General features: G+C 45.6%; 3 protein-coding genes across 6 annotated transcripts in view; 1 reads left to right on the top strand and 2 right to left on the bottom strand.

Moving 5' to 3' along the window:
• Nucleotides 1-7,264, bottom strand: part of LOC128278549 (uncharacterized) — a 61,958-nt gene extending 54,694 nt beyond the window's left edge. Inside the window, exons 1-2 of the mRNA XM_053017281.1 lie at nucleotides 7,112-7,264; nucleotides 6,830-7,015 (exon numbers count right to left, since the gene is read on the bottom strand). Coding sequence (XP_052873241.1) covers nucleotides 6,830-7,015; nucleotides 7,112-7,264 — 339 coding nt within the window. The remainder of the gene's footprint in view (nucleotides 1-6,829; nucleotides 7,016-7,111) is intronic.
• A 2,216-nt stretch (nucleotides 7,265-9,480) lies between these two features.
• On the bottom strand, nucleotides 9,481-10,515 carry LOC128269429 (uncharacterized). Its single transcript, XM_053006891.1, has 4 exons — nucleotides 10,345-10,515; nucleotides 10,025-10,282; nucleotides 9,904-9,948; nucleotides 9,481-9,818 (listed from the first exon to the last, which is right to left on the bottom strand). The coding sequence occupies exons 2-4, from the start codon at nucleotides 10,208-10,210 to the stop codon at nucleotides 9,798-9,800; spliced, it is 252 nt and encodes an 83-aa protein (XP_052862851.1). The 5' UTR covers nucleotides 10,211-10,282; nucleotides 10,345-10,515; the 3' UTR covers nucleotides 9,481-9,797.
• Nucleotides 10,516-11,812: 1,297 nt separating this feature from the next.
• LOC128271608 (ubiquitin-conjugating enzyme E2-17 kDa) lies at nucleotides 11,813-21,170 on the top strand. Of its 4 annotated transcripts, XM_053009219.1 has the most exons (8): nucleotides 11,869-11,925; nucleotides 12,156-12,491; nucleotides 15,827-16,052; nucleotides 16,133-16,371; nucleotides 17,648-17,711; nucleotides 17,874-17,905; nucleotides 19,128-19,311; nucleotides 19,392-21,170. In XM_053009219.1, exons 4-8 carry the CDS (start codon nucleotides 16,348-16,350, stop codon nucleotides 19,529-19,531), a joined length of 444 nt encoding a protein of 147 aa, XP_052865179.1. In that variant the 5' UTR covers nucleotides 11,869-11,925; nucleotides 12,156-12,491; nucleotides 15,827-16,052; nucleotides 16,133-16,347; the 3' UTR covers nucleotides 19,532-21,170. The 4 variants fall into 4 exon arrangements, with proteins under 4 accessions (XP_052865171.1, XP_052865179.1, XP_052865187.1 ...); XM_053009211.1 differs by lacking the exon at nucleotides 12,156-12,491 and having other exon boundaries at nucleotides 11,813-11,925; XM_053009227.1 differs by lacking the exons at nucleotides 11,869-11,925; nucleotides 12,156-12,491 and adding an exon at nucleotides 12,651-12,840.
• The last annotated feature ends 829 nt before the right edge of the window (nucleotides 21,171-21,999 follow it).

The following is a 21,999-nucleotide window of genomic DNA, read 5'->3' as shown; positions in this document are numbered from 1 at the left end:
GCGACACTAACACGCCGTTGTTTTGTGGGGTGGGGTGGCAATTTACTACCGTTTAATAGAGACCGCGGTGTTGGCCACGCTAATTTTTTCTGCTATGCTTTGCACACTGACACACACACACACACACACCTCTCTCGGGGTTGCGCAATTCTTTACAGCGGAGCACGGCACGCGCTACTCCTCCGAAATCCGACTCGGAGGAAACCTTCGGCACACACAGACCGGCGGCCATACACGTACACACACTGACGCACTGCGGGCAGGAGCGGCGCCTTGTCCCGTGCATACTTCCGGTGCATTAGCATACTTTCACGCGTCGCGCGACGCTACTCTCTACCGCTCTGCTTGTGCGATGCGCCGTCGTTGCGCCAAATCATCACTCTACAATGCGTTGAATTAGTATGTGTTGACGTTAGAAACGGAAAAGCTGTTCTTTAACATTCATTAACCTATCCTAGCCCGACCCGACGGGCCACTACCATGGATCCTTGTCCGTCCGTCCCCATCGACTAGACTCTCACCATCTCAGCCACACTGCCCGCCAAAAAAAAAGCCTCGAGCTCGGGGCGCATTAGGGGCGCAACTTTCCTTAGCCAACCAACACCAAGAAGAAATGGAAGTGGCCCCCGATCGGATCGTTTCGATTTATGGCGCGTGTGGCCGAAAAGGTCTAAAAGAAGAAGAAAAAACAATCAATAACCGGGCGCGCGCGAAAAGCTTTTGGCGATTTTCGGAGCCCGCAGGAGGGAGGAGAAACGGTGTGAGATAGGGTGGCCAAGTGGGGGGAGCAGCGCCTGGGTTGCTGATAATCGCCTTGCAGTATCTCGCCAAAAGTTTCCACTCCGAGAGTCCGGGAAAAATCCCATTTTGATAAGAGCTGAAAACTCGTGGACAACAACTCTGGTCCCGCGTCGCGGTGTCTGTGGGAAGCGACCCCATCCCGAACCGGTTCCGGGAGGGGGGAGGGGGTTCGGCGTTGATTGGTAGACATGACACCACCACCATGCTGCTGGGTTTTGATCGGGGATCCGCCATGAAAGAGGTTCGCCAACGCACGAGCACGCGATGCGGACGGTTGATTGAGGTGGTCGTGATGATGGTGGAGGTGCGCAGTTTGGCCGGTTCCGTGGAGCACCTACTCCACCGGCGAAGGAAGAACGATTTGATTGCAGAGAAACCCGAATCCGAACGTCCGTTCTCGCGTTTAAGATCGCGACACACACGACACCGCGTAGAGTATTGGTTAATGAAAAAATTCGGACAATTCGGACGTGCACCGAGACGACGGCGGGCATTGTTGCATTGGGCATTTTCCATTCCATTCCCTTCCCGCTGTCTAACCATATGACCCTCGTCCCCGATTGCGCGACAAAAAAAAAACAGTGACCGGTCTCCGGAAAGACTGCGAGTCTCGCGATCTCCAACATGCGCGCGGGGGAGCTACCGACCAAAAGGGGCAAACATTACCACACATACACAGTTCGTGGTTCGTGTCGAGGTTTCGTACTCACACACACACACACACACAACAATCGTGCGCGGCTGCGGGACACGTGTTAGGAAAAGAAAGTCGGAAGCAAAAAAGGCAGCAACAAGCGGGCAAAGAAAGGCAGCAAGAGCGGAAAGGGGAAGGGGGGGGGGGGGATGTTTCGGAATGCTAGCGAAGCTCACGCAAATCCGCTATCGGTGAATCAGCACCGCAGTAGCCGCAGCATCCCGGACTCAAGATTGTGACGTCGGTGGCGGAGGCGAACCCGATAAAGTTTGACATTTCGAGATGGGGGCGGGGGGGGGAAGGGGGTTGATTGTGCCACACACAACTGTGGAGTATCACGTGGGAGGCACACATGCACACACACCGACACACACTTAAACACGTGCACGGGTGTAGCAGCAGCAGCAGCAGGCAGTAACATCAAGGCCCCACGGCCGGCCACCCATCCACCCACAAACACACACACGCACACAGACGGGCACGCTAGTGTGTTTCACGCATCCGCGTTCGGTACGAAATGAAACAAAACGGACCCACAAAAAGAGATGGCGCGGGCGCTCGCGAGAGAGAGAGAGAGATAAAAGAAACATCTACAACGAAGGAAAGAGGGGAGGGGGGGGGAAGAGAGAGCGATGGAGGAAGACTTTCGCTTGGCGAAGCAACAACGCCCCAAAACCACCCGGGGTGGTGTGGGGGGGCTGAACAATGACCCGAAATTGTAGATAGCAGGAGTAGAAACATTAACAACAACGATATAATGGAATGGAACACGGTTTGAACACGCAAACCTACACACATACACACCCTCACTCACAGACACAGCCGCTGGTGCTCGCAATTATATCATATATGCCGAAAGCACGGCGAACAATAGTAGCACACACACAACACGGCGGCGGCGGCGGGCGACGGAGCGCGACGAATGAACGGACGCAACAGTGTAACGCACGCACGACACAGCGAATGGCGCGACACGCTCGACTTGAGGGCAGTTCGCGCACACACAAAACGAAAACGGGCACACGCTCCCGGGACACGTGCGTTGCTCAATCGGCCGCCAGCGACGTTCTGGCGTGGGCACGGCGAGCGCCCCAACGGCCAACCCATGGACCCCCCGACGGGGGGCCCAACGGCGCGCCACTCAGGTCCATCGATGAATTCCCCCCCACGGACACGGATTCCACTCACTTTCTCTGTCTCTCTCTCTCTCGCTGCCTTCGCCGAGTGTGTGTGTGGAGCAACGCGGAATGCGCTCCAGAAGTGCGCCGAGCGAGAAAGAGAGAGATCCAGCGACGGGCGAGTGGTGGAACAACAATCAGCTGGTAACGCATCGACGAACCCCCAAAGAGCTAACCGATGCCACTATGGGGAAAAGGCGGCCATAAGTCAACTTTAAAACTAAAGGTTTTAGTTATACTAGCCTAAAACAGATAAGTTATCTATAACAAATCCGAATTTGAAGCCTTCCATGATGCGCAAATTCCGAGAATTCATCTGTCGAAAGTCGAAAGAGTGATAGTAGTGGCTGAAAAAATGACCAACTTTTATCAGCTACTTTAACGCGACCGTTAGCACAGTTCTGCAACGGTAATGTACCTATATTATACATCATTCGAAAGGTAATGAATCGGGAATTAGTATAAAAAAAACTGGAAGAAAAGGCAGTTTTTCAACTTTGGTAATGCAGTAAAATTATGGCGCGCCTTGGCGCAACTAAACTAGGCATTACAACTAAAGTTTAGGTAATGTCAAACTATTTCCAGTATGTTTTGCTTGCGAATAAACTTGCCAATTCATCCGCTAGGCTTATTCTGGGAAAACACTTCCCGATGCATAAGGAGGCGCCTGGTCTCTATGTTGCATAAGATTTACGCATTTGCAGGGCATTATCCATTGAAACGTTTTGGTGTAACGCAGATTGCATAGCGCAGGTGTTTAGATTGTGCATTAAAAGATTTTAGTGTCATTAAAATTGCATAGCTAAGGCGTTTAAAAACGTTAAAATAACGAAAAAAGCAAAGAAAACAAAAACGTTGAAAAAAGTACATAGATTCTTGCTAAAAACCAAATATGTCCGCCTTTCCCATACAAATTCGCTACTGTGCGATGCTCCGAAAGCAAAAAACACCCAACCGAAGCCCCATTCATGCCATGTTTCGCGGCACTCAGGACTCGCGCACGGACCCCCCAAGCGACCGTGAGTGCCACGAACCACGGAGTACGCGTGAATCAAACTGCGGGCCTATAGGGGAGAGCGCAAAACCGATCGCAACCCGGCACAAAGCGGACGATCAGAGGGGAGCAGAAGCGCATGGAAGCATTCGATTAATGCCGCGCGGTCCACTCCCACCGCCTTCTTTCGGAAAACATTCGGGCCAACAGATCGTGAGAGAGAGAGAGCAAGCGAAGGGAAGCCTTACACAACCCCCTCCGGGTCAGAATGCTCGGTATGCCTGCTCAAAAAACCCCGTTGGGGTGCACCAAAGCGGCGTTGTGCCGACGAAGGCCGCCAACGTTTTTTTTTTTTTGCAACCTGCTCCCCAAAGAATTATAGGGTGTGTTCCAGATCACACTCTAATACAGGTTACAGGAGGAAGCCCGCCGCCGCCGCCGCCACGGCTTCTGGGTTGTTCGTTACGGCAGCATTGTTAATTCGAGATGTAAACAAATGCGGCTTCCGTCATCACCAACACTACTGCACTACTGCGCCGTGTGACTGTCATTATTTCGATCGCCGTGGTTTCGAGTAGATTGAGCTCTGGGTGTAATCAATATACGGCCGGAAAAGGCTAAAAACAACGAAAAAACGTTCATTATTAAATAAAAGCTGAAAACAATTATTATGTGCCAGCAGGGCCACTTACATGGGGGGATAGAATTCCACCTATATATATAAACGCCAACTAACGCCCTCTGTGGGCGGCTCACTCAATGACAGCGGGTGTCACACCATACGCAGTTATGTTGGGTGAGGACGGAAGCAGTCGGTAACGAACCTGGCCAAAACATCGGTTGCTTCCACCTGTATCAGAGTGAATAGTTTGCCCGTTGCCTGTTGGTAACGTGTCTCTCTGACTCTCGGACGTTTGTTTGCTTCTGTCAACCTTAGCATTTAAAGTCCGTTAATTACCGGCACCCACCGTAAATTTTTCGCCAGGGGGAAAGTTTAGACAATACCATGGGCATGGAGCTGCTTCGTTGGTTAAATAATAATAACCATTGTCAAGCATGGCGATAGCCGGTTTTGGCGACGGCAAGTTTTTATCCTTAATAACTAACTATCGGTTTCACCGGCTAAAAACATTCACAGTTGAGGCTTTTTGTACAAAAGGTGCAGAGCCGGGGAGCGCTACGACCAGGCCTGCTGGGCCATTACGCTAATGCTCCAACAGGCGTGGAGCAGCGGCGGGTGGCTGAAGCCGTGGCCGGTAAAGTCCGAGCAAATTGCTTTCCAGCTCAGCCAGCTAGCGGCAACACCAGTGAGCAATTGTGAAGTGCAATTTAGTACAAACATAGTAAAATTTCTAGTATTAGCTTAGTAACTAGATTATTGCATTGTTCTACTATTGTTGGTACCCAAAAAGGGCGATGAACAATCGCTTTCCGCTTCCCTCTGGCCAGGCTAAAGTCGAGGAAATACAATATTTCGGGGCTGCCTCCTAGACAATTAAAGATTTCCCAGAAATGTTTCCATGATGTAAACAAATGCTTCCGCCACCTTCTGCATCATTAGCCGTATGGCTGGCAGCCTTCACCATCGGTATCCGGTAACAACTGCCGCCGGAGCAGTTCTTAGCGCCTGGCAGAGAGACAATGTTAATCTCGGCTGCTTGCTATAAACACGTTGTGGTTTTTATACGGACGGAGTCATGCCGGTTTCGGGAATCGAACCCAGGCCACGTGACAACGACGAACCTTACCGATTACTCTAACCAACAGGGGTGCAATCAACTCCGTATAAAGCACTTTAAGGCGCATGCGCTGCCGCAATATTGCAGCACGTGTACAATTCGCCAGCAAGGTTGGCGTTGGGTTGTTTATGTTCTTAATAGGATTTCAAAGAACTAAGGTGTCACGACTCGGCCAAACGTTCTACAGCCAACGTGCAGCGGTGTCTGCGGGGCTACTGTCCTTACTAAGAACGTGTCGGACCTGGTTTCGTCGTTTAAAAATTGAAATTGTCGTTTGAAAGACAATGAGCACACTGGCGCAACGAACAAATATCAGAGGCCAGGAAAGATGGGTTGGATGATGCAGACTAAACTCAACTCCTGCTGGCCAGGGGTGGAGATAGGATGGGGTGGTCGGAAACCGGCACATACGGTGCGGTGCTTGCCTATAATTGAAAGCCTTAAAACGGCGTTTTGTTTCGACACATTAAAACGTTTTGCGTTGCGAAGATGTCGCCCAATCCAAAGTACGCACTAAACCCAGTGTTGCTACAACTCGGTTCCAACAAAGCAGCAGCAGCAGCGGAGGGCGAGGCTAAGGGCTGTGCGCCCAACCGGTGAACGATGACGGTTCAAGCAGTCCTTCCTCCAGCCATTCTTTTTCGCCTACTGCAAAGTATACCATCCCTCGATCATACCCTTGACGTACAGGTTGAACTCCGAAAACGGATCATTTAAGTCAGATAACGATCAAATACGACAGCGCCGAAAATCAAATACTACTACTTCAATAAAGCGATGTACTTCACTGACCGCTGGTACTGGTAACCATCTGCCATTCGGAGCGTGGAGAAGCGCAAACAAGCCGGGGTTATGTTCTGCACCCGTACGTGTAGCGGTGCAGTTGTGTCTCCCAACCTTTCGCGCTCGGCCCTCGAAGACGATGCACGATTATGTGTACAGTATTTCGACGTCGACGTGGGCGGCCATGGGAAATGCGATGTGTGCGTAGATATCAATTGAAAGTAGTCGAAGTGATTCGACGAGCTAACGGCTAAAAAACGAGCCATACCAAACGCATTGCAAACAACGGTTGCGATGGCGAAGCGCCAGCTCATCGAACAGTTGTGTAGATTAATTGCAAAACGTAGTTTCGCAGCTTCAGTGTCACTTTGCTTTATTGCCGGGTCAAACATCCACCAGCCAGCTCGGACCTTTCTTCTGCAAAAGCTTGCGCTCGTGGAGCAGTCTGCAAATGTGATACCAAAATTTTAATTCGGTTTTAAAGCGCCTCCAAGCCAGGAGCCTGTATCAACCCTTGTGTGGCTCAACTAAAGCGTAACGCCCTGCAGCCGACATCAGTACGACATTCGCGCCTTGATTGGCGCGCTCCTTCAGAGAAAGATCCACGGTGTGTTTGAGAAAAAGATTAAAGAGCACTTACCTTCGCGTAGTATAGGGGCAGCGATGTGCTGATGCGCTTCGGCTGATCGTCCTGGTGGCTGATCGGGGAATGGATATGTCGCGCGAATGCAACTGGGTGTCGCAGTTGCATCTGGTGAGCGCCACCGGCCACCACGTCGCAGTACGGTACATAGTGCGACTCCGGCTCACCACTGGCCACCGGTAGCTGGCGATGATGGTGATGATGACGGTGGTGATTGAGTGCGGGCAGGTGTCGCGAGGACGAGGAGGCGGAGGGCGAGAAGCAGGGTTGGTTCGTCGCTTCGTGCGGATGCTGCTGATGCTGCTGATGGTAGGCGACGAGCGGCAGGATCGTTGTGACCGACGAATCGATCGCTGTCGTCAGTCCAAAGTGGACGAAATCTTGTGTCTGTTCCGGGTGCACGAGCGTCCGATCGAGTTCGCTGTCGGACATGGCACCCGACGAAGGGCGGAGACGCGCTAGTCTCTATCCGCACCCGATAGCCACAGTCTACCGGTTGCACGAAAAAGTTCAAGGCAAGGTGCAAAGTGCACGATTCTAAATCGGATTCTATAGCTCGCTTTCGCATCGCTCGGCGAATGGTTGTTGCGACAAGCTGCTCCGCTGCTTTCCACGACATCCAGCCCGTACTGTTCGCCCTCGCACCATGCTGGCCACGTCGAAGAATCTGCTACACTTTCGCTTTGCTTCGTTTCGTTTCGGTCCGGGATTTTTCGCTTAAGGGTGCCGGGGGCTCTTGGCGATCGGGTTGATTGAAGTCAGCTTCGAACGACGGATATTGTCGTTTGTAACACAATCGCACTAAACACAACACATGCAGTTGCATACACACACACACCACCCCAGGTGTGCTCTAGCCCGCCTACACTCGCCTATCGGTCTTGCCGTTGCGGTGCGTCTGCCAAGATCTTTCCAAACTAAATTCATTTTAGAAAAACAGAAAAATCGACCGAAACCGCCTCCTGAGTTGTGGCGCTGGGCAACTTCTATGATTTCGTCGTGCAAGCAACATACACATCAAGTAGCCTCGTCAGGCAGCTTCCGAATCTGTTTGCTACTACCACTACGCACCGCACTGTGCCGCTTCGTTGTGGGCCGGCTCGCAAAGTCCTGTTTGGTGACGACGAAGGAAAACATTAAAACACCAAAATAGTCAATAGTCAATAAACCGATTCCCTTCCCAGTGAGTTTGATGTGTCTTGATCAGCGAATCGGCCGGATTATGGATCACGGGCAAAAAAAAACTGGAGGAAAGGTCACACTTTTCTCTCGTCCCGCTATGCTTTCACCCATTACCATCCCCACTCCGCTAACGGGGTTTCCAAGGGGACGTCGGTAACGCGGATGCGGATTTCGCTTCGGCCAAGGGATGGTGATGGATATTACCTGTGCGTGTCCACGGTGCTTTATGCGAGGCATACGATGACCAGCAGCAAGTACGACGACGGCGGCGGCGGCGGCGGCGATAACGTTTCGTGCTAAAGCATGCCCGCATTCGGCCGCTGCCCGATTGATTGAATTATGGACTTTGTCCCAGCCATTGCTTGCTGGTTTTTCCGTTTTTTGTCGAGCTCTATATTCGACAGTACGATACAAGGCAGATGCGGATAAAAAGAAGAAGAAAAAAAACTAATAACTGCGGATTGTCGAGTCTTAATTAGTGTGTTACACCGTCTGCAGACTTCGGGGGACCGTGTCACTTATGAACTACTTTTTTTCTGTTGTTTCACCGTACTATTGTGGCTGTGTGCTGATGCAGCCTTGATGCTCCCACTAGGCATCTCGCTTTGGTGCGAGTTTTTTAGTGGGGACCATAAATCGGCCCTCCTATTCTGGCAATCTTGCGGGTGAGGATGACGATGTGTCATGTCGATACGCTCGCGTTTAACGTTAGGCGGGTTGAATACTCCACTACCGTGCTGATGATCCGCGCTGCTACGTAGATTTTCTCACAGCTCATATTCGGAAGAATTAGCTAATTTCCCAGCCTTAGAATGGGTTAATCAAGCAGTCCGGTCATAAAACTTGTTTTCTACCATATCTAACATTTTACCAAATAACAAGAAAACGTTTTTTCTAGTATAATTTTCTGCTCGTCTTCCGACACTGAACGGTTGCCTTAAAAGCGTGTTATCTGAAAATGTTCAGATAAGTGCCAATGTTTCAAGATGGGGAGTGCCGAAACCAGACTAAAACTAGCGAACCGAATCTGATATTGCATTTTATTTCGGCATACCAAATCTAATGATCGAGCTGCCGCGGTACGGCGGCCGACGGTCAGAAGTGCTCGAATCCCGTTACCAAAAAGCGTTTGTCGAGTTCGACGCAAAGGTTCGAAAAAGGTGCTGTGGTTAAGTGGTAGTGGTAGTGGTTCTTTTCAACCAACGTTGTACTTATCCGGTAACCTGCCTGTAACACTACCTCCTACCTCCGCCCATCAACTCGTCAAACCAAGCGCTCTCGCATCGCTATCGATGCAGACGGCTGCTTCGTTGATCCTCCTACACATAGCCAGGGCCGACACCGTACCGTAACCGTACGAAAAAACCGTGCGTACAAACAACAAAAATCTTCACGAACTCTGACCAGTAGTAGCCACCTGCCGGACCACGTTGGGACAAAGGTAGAGTTGACGAGAGGTTGCGGAACTTTCAAGCTTTTTATTTCCATCATTTTTTTTCTAAGATCCCTAAGCCTGTACAATTGTGATAACTCTACGCGCTGAAAGAAAGGTCGAAAGATCCACTCTCCCCTCCTTTGAATAGGCTTCCGAAAGCGAGAAGCACACTAGCCGGAAGGTAATAGAGTCGGAGATTGAGACCATGGCCTCGGGCAGAGATTCATGCTCCTTTTTGGGTCGCTGGTGACCAGGCGAGCTCGGAGGTCTTTCCTTCGTGGGCACTTGCTTGCAGGGGCGTCACGCGACAATACTGCTCGTGCAGTAACATCTTCATTACGGTTGGCATCAATCATCATAGCCATTGAGCTGTGAAAATAAAAACATTATTTTTATTGAAGCGAACCTCTTTTGATTGATTTCGTGAGTAGTATCGCTTTTTTTTTGTTTTTACCGTGGGGGTTGGAGTGATGTACACGTAGTCACCATGACCATGGACCTGCAAAATGCAAACCATTTGTTAGATTGCAGCGAAGCTTTATATACATTTCGTGTTCTGTATCCTTTTACTGTACCTGTACATAATGGCACAAATAGCGTAGCATATCTTCTAATTGGCGAAAGCCGTACGCCTCGTACGGAATAGAATACCCCTCGAGTAGCTTGAAATCGTCTTCCAAATTTTTTATCGTGAAGCGTTCAAGATTGCTACTGATAATCAAAGCACGGAACATTACCGCCATTTTGTCTAGTGTCTCCATGTTGTAGCGTCTTTTCGATTCCGCGGCGGCAGTATGACTTGGTCAATTGGTGTTCAAAATTCCTTGAGGTTGCTAAGGATGAATGCGTTCCAGTAGGAGTAGGTTCAATACGTTCTAACATGGTGCGTGCTTACCCGAAGAGTTTAAATGGTGCAGATAGAGAAGTTTTGTCCCGAACTATGCCGAATGATGTATCCTTAACAGACTCGTTTATCAATACTTGCGTTCATCAAATAAAACACTTCCTTGGCCACACCTTGGCAGCACTTTTGCTCTAAAAATAGCAGGCGATGACCAGTCATGGCCTCCACATGAAAAAACAAGCCATACAAAAACAAAACATAGCCATACGTGGTCTGTTCAAAAATGTTCGCGACTTTTGAGGTTTATAAAAAAAATATTGGTTTATTCATGAATACCTATTTTGTCCCCTACAAAGTAATTCCCATCAGAAAAAAAAACCTTTTGGCAACAACTCATGATGCACCACGCCACTGCAATCGAAGAAAACTGTGAGCATTACCTTCACGTTCGACCGAACTTGGCTCTTGGTCGTTCACATCTTCTCGACCCCTCGACGAGAACACTTTGAACCACAGATAAACGCTGCTTTGGGCGGATAATAGCTTCACCACAAGCCACAGTCAACTTTTCGAAGCAGCAACATAACGCCACCAAAAAATCGAATATACGTAGCCCGCGTAATTTCAAATGTCGCGAATATTTTTTAACAGCCCACGTAAATGTCAAAAGCTAAACCAGGAACCAAGTTTGCGTTGTGTCAAAACAAACACAATGCTTTTGAATCGTTCGTTAACTTTAGTTAATGATTTATATTTCTTTAAACTTGCTTATCCGGCTACAACCGCTGACCGGTCTTGGTATACATCGTAGCCTCCCTTCACCGCTCGCGGTCGAAAGCCTACGTCCACCAGATCACGATCTCTGACGCTGGTGCGTCCCTGTGGACATATTCCCGCAAGCGGGGCTGTTCACGGCCCCTCTGTCCCTCTGTCCCTCTGAAGGGCCTAAGGAGGCTTTGCGGGGTGGCGACGTGACCAGCCCACCGGAGCCTGGCGAGGCGTACAAGCTGCACGACCGTGATGGGATACAAAGGGTTCCCATGTCAAGGTCGCAGTCAGGTTTGGCACTTCTGCCGAGGTAAGTGATGCTTTTTCTTCACCAAAAAGACACAAGAATTCGGCATTAATTTTAATACCGAAAAGAAAGTGAAAATGAAAGTAATGTGTTGAATGCGTATGAAACAGGTTTATTTAACAAATGATTCAAATGATTTGAATTCGATTTCATAGTTCTATTTCAAAATTCATAATTCGAGTTCCATGTCGATATCGATCAGTGAGCCGGCGTGTCTGTTCTCAGAGCATGTTGCTCAAGACGAACCGAACGCCGTTGAAACGTCAAAACTTGGCGCTGGCTGTACAGTTTCAATTCCATGCTGTGCTGCTCCCCTGTGTGGTGCAGGATGTCTTTTTGCAGCCATATGAAACCTGCATCGTACAGAACGTTACTGCATCGTATCGTACGTAGCGCTCAGCAAGACACCCGTACCAATTGATGCTAAGCTGCAGTAAAATTTCGCCAATGTAGTGGTGTGCTAGTCAACGACGAATTGGCCGAGCGTGTGGCAACCCTGTGCAACGTCCCGCATAGTTGGTGATCATCGCTTGTCAGAAGAAGGTCTTTGTTGGAAGGTATTGCAAATTGAATTACAGTTTCTTTCTAGTCTTATATATCATTTCTGCATTTCGTCAACCCTTTTCCGGCGCACGGCACTACTGTGCAATGGCCTCAGTAGCTTGTGGCTGGTTTTTCGTTGCAAACGAGATCAAAAAAGAGCGATAAAAGGAGAGAAGAAAAGTGCCCCTTCGCTACGGGTCATGGTACGATTTTCATATAGTTCAATATTTTCTTCTACTTCAAGTGCCCAGTGGCCTCTTCGCCATGTGAGTGCGTGCGAGTGTTAGTGCTCTGAAAAAAAAAATGTGTGCTGCTGCCTACATATTGCACGAACAGTCACTACGTTGAAACCCCGAAAAATTTCCTCTACCTAAAAGAACGGCACGTACTTCCACACCAATGCAATTACACAACTTTCCCGCAAATCCATAGTGGTCGTCGTGCTGGTGTGAAGTATATGTGTAGTGACAAACTGCATTCACCAAAGTGGGTTTCCGGACGCGAGTACTCTTTTGCGAATCGCTCTTTGAGCTGCGTAGTCCTCTACTGTTTGTCATATTTTCAGCCTAAACAGTTGCAGGTACGTTCGGTGTGTCACCGTGAACACGGATAGTACTTCTATCTCTTTCACGAGTATCGCTTCCCTCATTGTTTCGGTAAAAACGTGCTATTTGCCCAAGTGTGTGCACAGATCGAGAAGAGCATCCATACACTGTTTAGAACCACCACAATTTCCTGATCGAGTTTCGAAAAGGGTGGCGTTATGACATAAGTGATTAACTTCGTCGCAAAAACGCTTGTACGTTACTTGGATGCGCCGTGTGTGCCGGCAAGGTTATCCAACATTAAACAAAATCCTCCAGCCCAGAGTGCAGAATATTTCGTTCCAATAAGCTTCCGTCTATTCCACAAAAGTATGGACATAAAAGGTAACACTACGTCTAGCACATCAACCGCTATGCCCGTCCTTTATGCTGGCTGAAGCATATAGCGTATTCGAGCGCAATCGATCGATATCCTTTTCTGTATGGCCAGTGTGTGAAATATCACGATGCGTTTCGGTTTTTTTTGGTGTCGCAGTGGTGTGTAACTTTAGCCACCATCAACTTTATCTTCACCAACGTCGAGTATTACATACGTTGATCCGGTAGTGGTTGGTTGTCGTAACCACCACCACCACCAGTACCGTAAAAGGAAGGCATCTTTCTTTTTGTTGAGTTAGCTTAAAGACCTGCCGAGTAACACATAATTTCTGAGCACGATATTCACGTGAGAAAAAAGGATATTGGAAAGAGGCGTATGCAGCCAAAATGCTTTGAGTATGTGCTGCTTGTTTTATTAAGTTTATCATATTTAATTGTTTATCTAGCAGCGTTAACGCGCCAAGCTGGGGACTGAATTTCCCTGCAGCGATATCGAGAAGTGAAAAACAGTCAACTTTTATTGTAGGCATAATTACTATACGGCAATATGCCGAGCAGGGTCAATTTTTCAACGTTTTCGCGTGTGGTAGTAAAAATCTGTCAGTCGTTGGTACAAGCAATAAGCGCTATATTACTTCGGTCGAAAGACGTATAGGCTATTGCATCAGATCATGAGTTCTGGCCAGTTGGCCGTTTTTGTGCCTAAATTGTTAATCGCAATCATCCACCGATATGCATATTTTCGATATGTTCTGTAGCACACCAAGGCTTCAATCTGGTAATGTAAGGTCGTTGGTTGGTGGCTGTACTTTATTCTATACAAATGGTTGTACTTTTGTGATATGTTCACAAAATGACAAAGGGTGTGTCATAGCACAAGTCGGCAATCGTCGCCTGGCGGAGATGTTGCTGGCTGGTAGATTTGGTGGAAGCAAAATTTGCAAAAACTTTTCACTGCCGAGCGTGCTGAAATTGATTGTTGGACGTTGAGATTTATGCTCTGGTTCACGAGTTAAGGTGTGTTCGTAACATCGTATGTTTTGTCAAACTGAAACTGAAGTGCACAGCGTAAACGCAGGCTCGACGTCAAATGACGTCTTCTGTGAGGCACCATGAATTCGAGCAGTTTGCAGCACTGTGTTGGCATTCGTGAAATTATGCACAAGTATTGGTGCCATTTTGAGTGCGCTCGAGTGTGCGATTCAAGATGCTGCTGTCTTTCCTATCGAGCGAGTCATCGTCGTTGGGTGAGGGCAAACGTAGCCATCTTGGTAATCTCATTTGTAACGTTACCGCAGGTTCTGAAAAGCAGTGTCGTTCCCGGTAATACAGTTTTGCAAGCGGTTGTGAATTCGCAGCGCGATAGCTATCGGCTGTTCAAGCGTAAGTTGTGCTCATCAACGTTTTGAAGAATAGCAAAAGCATTTTTACCTTCGCCACGAAAAGTGCCCATCAGCAGCAGCGCAATGTTGGCACGAAAACCCCGGCCATGGTTCTCAACTATCATTTCGTTTCATGGCTACAGGCGTATTCCTTTCATTTGACATTGGTAACAAATTTAATTTTACCACGCAGATGCAGATCTGTCTTAACTGTAGTTAAAAACGACGAGTTAAGCAAGAATAAGTGTATTTTTTCGTTGCAAATCGCTTGTAGTTCCTTCCATTCCTCCGTTCTGACATTTTTTCTTCTTGTTGTCTGCTCGCCGACCTTACCCTACACGTTGAATTACTGGCGTTAAAACGTAACAGAAGTTATTCTTTCAATAACATGGGAAAAGAAAACAACTGTGTTTTCCCCTAGTGCGTTTCTTTGTAGAGAGAAATCGCCTGCAGCGTTGTTACAGGCGAAACAAAGGCCATGTTTGTACATACTCAATACGGAAGAGCGATACGGAAGTGAAGAATCAAATAACGACACCTACAAGATGAGAAAGTTAGCTAGTTATTCGAAGTCACCCATTGCACATTTTGGACCTTTTTTCATTGCGTCCCATCATTCCCAGAAATAGTTACAGGAATGTCGACTACTTCTATGAACCTTCGATTGGCTGTTGAATGCGTGTTCGAAGCTGTTTTCTCGCTCGCGAATTGTTTCATATTCGTGCTGTATTAACTAAATAACTGCAGGTCGAGCGCAAGAACGTAATTCAGAGCATTTTTCAATATCTTCTCCTTCTGTGTATGAATGGTAATCAGTTATAGTTTGACACTTGTTATGTGTTAGCAACCACCATTAAGACAACCATCAGTTAAGGCGACCACCAGTTTAGGCGCTTATAGCACTTTACAGACACTATATACTCATTGATATAGGAAATCTGTAGGAAGTAGTGGTTGTTTGATGTTTTTTCCCGTTTCATGTCCACAAATAGTCAAGTTATATTTTTGCTCGCTTGAACCTCCTGTTGAGCTTGTCTCAGTTTATCCTTACGTTTCAGCTACCATTTACTTGCAAATGCGCTATTAATTTCATAGTTCTATTTTGTAGATAGCCAGTATGTTTGACGTTTTATTCCATATTTTTTCTATCGAATTTGTCACTCTTCAATAGTGTATAGATAAACAAATTGAACAGTTGACATGACTGCACTGTGACCAATCAGTTTTGTTCTGTATGAATTTTAAATGGAACAAGCAACCACGTTTCCTGTTCCTCTGCCTGGGATATCATTTTAGAAAGTGCACCTTCCAGTAACTTATTACATAATTCATTTGAGCTATATTAACAAAAAAATCGTTATAAATAATATTTTGTCTATTTCTCTCCCTTTCAAACACACTCTCTGTATTTATCAATTGGCGATACAACAATTGTACGGGTGTGACACACTGTGAAATCATCACTATCCCATTCGACGATGATGGTGTGATAATGGCGGTAAAATGATGACTACGATCCTGGCAATCCTCGGCGGGTATCGATACCAACGGAACCAACAATAACCCAAAACAACAAAAACATTATCACCAATGTAATATTTGTATGGCAGTGTCACACGGCTGAGCAGACAGTGGTTGCGGCCACAACGAGAAGTTAGGCGAGTTTTCTGCAAATCTCAGTGAATAGCGTATAAGCGCGTAAGAGAAAATTATCCGAAGTAGAGCAGCTTTCTTAAAACCAGCAGTAGAATACCCCACGGCAATTGTGAAAAGTGAGAGACGTGCAAGCGTGGCACAGTCGGGGACCATCCGGCTTGTGTGGCTGCCCTAGACGAGGTGAGACATTTTAAATTCTTTTAATGTTGTCTTTCGTGAGACCGCTGTGATAAAACCCATAAACTCGCTTGTTCCTACAGCAACAGGCAAAGCAACACAGCCGCGCCCAGCTTTCCATCAATCAACGCAACGCAGTAACGCAATTTTAAGTCGTCTGTGCTTTTCACGCCAATCAACATCTGCTCATCGATAGATTTGCTGCGCCGTATACTCCAAGGAGCACAACGATCATACCAAACAGTGGCGATAGCGTTTGCTGCGTTAGAGAAGTGGAAGTAAGAGAAAAGCACCAGAAATGGCATTAAAGAGAATTAATAAGGTATGTAACTAATTTACGCTTTTTGTTGTTGTATTTTGCTTATTTTTACTGTATTAACCACCTAAAACTGGCTAGAAATTGAAGCGTTGGGGCCGATTTTTCAAACGGTTACCTTAATGATACACTTACTTTTCAATTCTTCATTTCGAAGATGCAGGAAGTTGTCGATACTTCTCAGTGAAAAAAAAAAAATGCCTATTATTTATTTACTTGATCCGGCTACAACCGCCGAGCGGTCTTTACCTGCTTCAAGGAACCTTTCCACCGCTCGCGATCGAGAGCCGAACTGCCTATTAATGCCTATGAAATTAGATTTTTTATTTTGAAATTATATTCCGAAAGGTAGATCGTTTGATCCGTGGATCCTTGGACTTTGATTGAATAATCCTTGGATTTTAAAGATTAGTATTGACACCTTTAGCTATCAAACACTATCTTTATTATTATCGTGTATCGCGGCACCACTGTTAGAACTACAGGTCGAATGCCGATGGCCTCTAGTTCTGCCTTGGATTTTTTTGCTGGAATAGAGAGTACTCCAATGAGATCAATGATGCGAAAATAAAACAAAAGCTTGTAGAACATTGATGTTTATCAGTGTAGACACAAGTTTTTGTTGATATGACACCTATATTTTGTAAACAGAATTAAGACATCAATCTTGGTACGAAAAGAAAAAAACCTAGTTTACCACTTCATAAGGTGGCAATTGAAATTAATTGGTAATCGGTAATTAAAGAACATTGAAACACGAAACGATAGTTCTGTTTTTTACCTTCTGTGATTCGTACTTACATTATATGAATCATATGAGTACTGCTAATAAATCTGCTGCAACGTTTTCTAAGCTTGAACGTATCATTCTATAGATAGAAAACGCCAACACATATTGAAATCATGTATATCGAAATGAATGTTTTGGATGAATAATGTTAGCTTCCTAAGTGGAACAGATAAACCAAATTGCAGAACATGGAGACAGCTAATGCAAAAACTATTGAACTACGCAGGATCTTAATCTCAACTGCATCTTTCGAAATGGTTCGGGGTGTTAAAGCCGTTTCCGATTTGGCATGTAACACACGTAAAACCCCATAGAATAATCTGGATAACCTAGTAGAATAAATCCAGGATTATCTACCTTTTAGCATAGTCTTATCTTCTGCTTTTGTTCGTGCAGACCCAGAAAAGTGAAACATTTATTGAATAATTCTTTTTCTCTTCTTAAACGCTGTTCGCTAATGTTGCTGATAAATGGTAAATGAAATCTCTGAAGGAACTACAAGACTTGGGGAGAGATCCACCGGCACAATGCTCAGCTGGTCCTGTCGGGGATGATTGTAAGTATAACATTTTGCAGGCCATCGGCAAACTGTTTATTACAAACTTTACGTGTCTTGATCATGATCATGATCTTACTGTTAAGATTATTATCGTCAAAGACACCTAAAAGCACATTATGTTTATTGATTTTATTTTATACGTCTTTTTTCTAATTTTAGTGTTTCACTGGCAGGCAACCATTATGGGACCGGTAAGTAACAATCCTCACAGAGGCGACGTTCTGGAGCCTCGGTCAGTTGTGTTGAACATGAACATTGAACATCCGTGGTTGAGTGTTGCGAATGGTTGTGAGGAAAATTCCCAAATCGTTGTCGAAAAAGCAATACCTTTGGTTCGCTTGAATGAGTATGTGTGTGTGTATAACAAGATAAGAAATCAACATCCTACTTGATCAGAAATCAATCTCTTGTGATTTATTGTAAATCATTTTTTCAATCAATCATCAATCGCTATCAATCACTTAGGATCGATCAATAAGTTTAAATCTAAGAATTATCATTTTGCATCCTCTAGCACATATAATAATTTTATGAGCTACTTGTACCTAGTACTCTTAAGTAAGTTCTGCAAAAATATTAGTAGTAGGGTAGGTATGCAATGTTCCAGGAATCACACACATGAAGGTCAATATTCCTCTTCTAAAGAGGAGTGTTTGTTTAAAAGTGAACTGTAGGACACTGGAAGGTTGGCACAGTTTATTGCTTGAAGTGCAGTAGGATGAGCCTGGAAAGATACAAAGTCCCGGTCTAGGTTTACAATTATGGATTTAGAGCGTGCTTGCTCCTAGACCTTGAAGTTATCGATCAACAAAGGGTTAGCAACGGTGGAGCGTATGAGGACGCAAAGAGTTTGTTGTTCCAAACGTAGCTTTACCCGCATAATACCCGCCTTCACCTCGAGCGACATAGTGTGGGGTAGAGGTCATGAACCCGAGGACGATTTTTATACATTTGAACTGAATTAGTCAATTTTTTCCAGCGCCGTCTTACAGGCGGCTACTCTTGCTATGATAATTTTGACAATTTTGAATTGAGTAAAGATTGGTCGAAGATTGCTTTGCATTTCTCTCGCTGATGGTTTCAGTTACCTCGTCTATCGACATTAATAAAGAGCGACTATAAATTAACAGCTCTTGTGAGGAACAATTATTCATCACTGATCGGAAATATCCGTTAATGCTATCACGAAGAGTAGACTGACTATTGGACGTGCTATTGGAATATATTATATAACCAAACCTGGAAAGTAGTTCATTTCACTGAAATAGTTTCGAAAGCAAAGGGGGGAAATACATAAAAGTATTTCAAATACTTTTATTACTCTCCATTTTTCCCGTTTGTCTTTTTACATATGAATCCACCACACTGTTTCACGCTGCATTATTTTCTTTCCTCTTTTTTCTGATTTTACAGCCAGACAGTCCGTACCAGGGCGGAGTGTTCTTTCTGACTATACATTTCCCAACAGACTATCCGTTCAAACCACCAAAAGTGGCTTTTACAACACGCATCTATCACCCAAACATCAACAGCAATGGGTCGATTTGCCTCGATATTCTACGATCTCAATGGTCACCCGCGCTAACAATTTCAAAAGGTTTGTTTTTACAGTCGGTGCTTAACTTGCCTATGACTTCTAAAAATGATCGTGAGATTTAACACCCTCTCCCATTGCAGTTTTGCTCTCGATCTGCTCTCTGCTATGCGATCCGAATCCCGACGATCCGTTGGTGCCCGAGATTGCCAGAATATACAAGACGGACCGGGAAAAATATAACGAACTCGCTCGGGAGTGGACCAGAAAGTATGCTATGTGATGCGTTCCAGTTGCAACCTTACAAAAAGCCAACAGCAGCAGCCGTAGCATCAAGAAATACAACACGAACAAAAACAACAACTGTATCCAGAGCAACAAGAGCAGCAGCAGCAGTGAACAAGAACAGCCACCATGTATAAAAATCAACCAACACCGTGACAGCAGTAGTAGCAGCAACAATAACAGCAAGGAAGCCAGACTCCCTAAAGAACATCAGCTAACGTACAGTAGCACTGAATGGAAGCATAGCGGGGACTTCAACAACAATGATCAAAATTCTTTTCCATACCACTATAACTGCTATAGCGACAGTTTGTACTGTTATTATTATTATAACATTTATCATGGCGATCATTTCGTTATCAGCCAACATCAGGGAGAATCAACAGTAGCAACAGCATCGATATTGATGACGGCTATCTTCACCACCGCTATCGAAACACCAACGTCCACTTTAACAACCATAGCAATAATCTCCCAACAGAATTCTGTTCACGGTTCGGTTAATGGTTTTGACACGAAATTCACATCTCGTGCTGCCTAAAACGAAACATGCTACTGTTTCTGGCATACTCAGTACACGTCAGACATTATCCTCTCTTCCACAAGCTTCCCATTCTCCAAAAACCACTAACCATCTCTATGATACACACCCAAGTTCAGCTGCGTAAAAGCGAGCAAATGTTCTGTTACATTTTGCCTTCTTTTTTTTACTCTTAAAGAACGGGCTGGGCCGTACTTATTACATTTTGCCTTCTCTTGTCTCTATTATTCCGTCGCATAACGCTACAGACAACACCCATTCTTGTCGTTCTAGTATCGCTAGATTTTCTTTCAATTTTTTTATCAGCAAGATTTTTCTTAGGTTTAATGCTCTTCTTCGTGTATGCGGTATGTTATCATCTTGGTCATTATCTTTACCTTCATCATTATAATCGTAGCCGTCGTTACAACCATCGTCGTCATTACCGTTTTTCTGTCATCTTCATCATTGTCTGTCTTGTTCATCGCCTTGATTAGTCTCATCAGCCCTTTCTAACAAATAAAATGATTCTAGCAACAAGATTCAATAATTTTCCGCATTATAAGTCACGTGTTCGTTGCACAAGCACCCTTAAACCTCACTAATACTTATCAATTTGTTTTTGGCTTTCATTCCCTTGCTCCCGTAAAACAAACTTATCCTATCCGGTCATACAATGGAGCATGATATTTCACGGAAATAGAACACGAAGGTTTTTCGGAAACTGGCATCAGTTCTAGCAAAGCATACTCCTGCGCAGAGTTTACTTTGAATATGGTACACTTGAAATAAACTTAGACGACATAAACTAAAACAAACCGAGACAGACGGCAATCCTGCACACCAACACTAGTAGAACTGCTGAAGGAAAGAAGTTATGAATTAAACGGAGCGTTAATGGAAGTAAGGATGCAACCAAGAGGATGCTCAGAGTTATGCGTTTGTTTTAAGCTAGCCAACAGAGATGAATGTATAGAGGTGTAGCTGCTATACTATGCTGACAACTAAATTGAAAAAAAAATCTTAAACAGATAGGTTAATTGGTTAGTGACGCACTTCATGGAAAACGCTATTGGTACTCCCACCCCAATTTGTAATAAAGTGCCGCTACACAGAAGACCATTTGAGAAACAATTTAAAATAACGCATGCCTACCTATGCTGTCCCTGTAATGCAAAGAGCGATTGGATACAAATATCTCCCTTTTCTGCCTCCTCCCCCCTCCCCCCCGACCCCTTCAACCTGACTTACCTTTTTTCACTCCCTTCAGTCACAGAATCAGGATAAAAAACAAACATACAAAACCAGTATAATAGCAACAAATACACAAGCATGGAAAGTGAAATACTGATAAACGAAAAGCGTTATGCGAAATACTAAATGGTAATGATCGATATAGCGAGTGAGAATAATTCGAAGTCGGAATAAATATCAATCTTACATATATAAACATATATCTTAAATTGATAACACCTCACTATCTCTCTCACACGATTGTTGGGCACACAGGCAGTGGCAGTTTCCGCTAGCCTAGCTAAACCCTATTCCAAACATACTTTCGCTTACGTTTCTCTTACCATTCTTTCATACAGTTTTGGGTTTACGCTGTTAGCGATGTTCCGCCCTTATCAATAGGCGAGCAAGGGATTCTCGAAGAGAAGGAGCATTCCGGTTATTGTGGCCTTCGGCCGTCCAGCTCCAGTTTGTAGTCGTTTGTCTCGGTGCAATGGTCAGTGTCACTGTGCATACACCTAGTGATCAGCGCCTAGAGGTCGTGTATTTGAGTCAGCTCCGATTCCAGAGGTCGCTGGGTTTTTTTCATTCGCTGTAATGCCTGTATTCATCCCCGCCACAATCACAGAACGGTAAAAGGACAATTTCTTCTGTGCGGTAGGCCTGGAACACAGGCACGAGGACTGTTAGGTGACAACATGTTGCGTATGAGA

The sequence above is a fragment of the Anopheles cruzii genome, chromosome X (assembly GCF_943734635.1).
Source record: "Anopheles cruzii chromosome X, idAnoCruzAS_RS32_06, whole genome shotgun sequence".
Lineage (NCBI taxonomy): Eukaryota > Metazoa > Arthropoda > Insecta > Diptera > Culicidae > Anopheles > Anopheles cruzii.
Note: the sequence above shows the minus strand (reverse complement) of the source record. Positions and strands in the feature narration are given on the sequence as shown.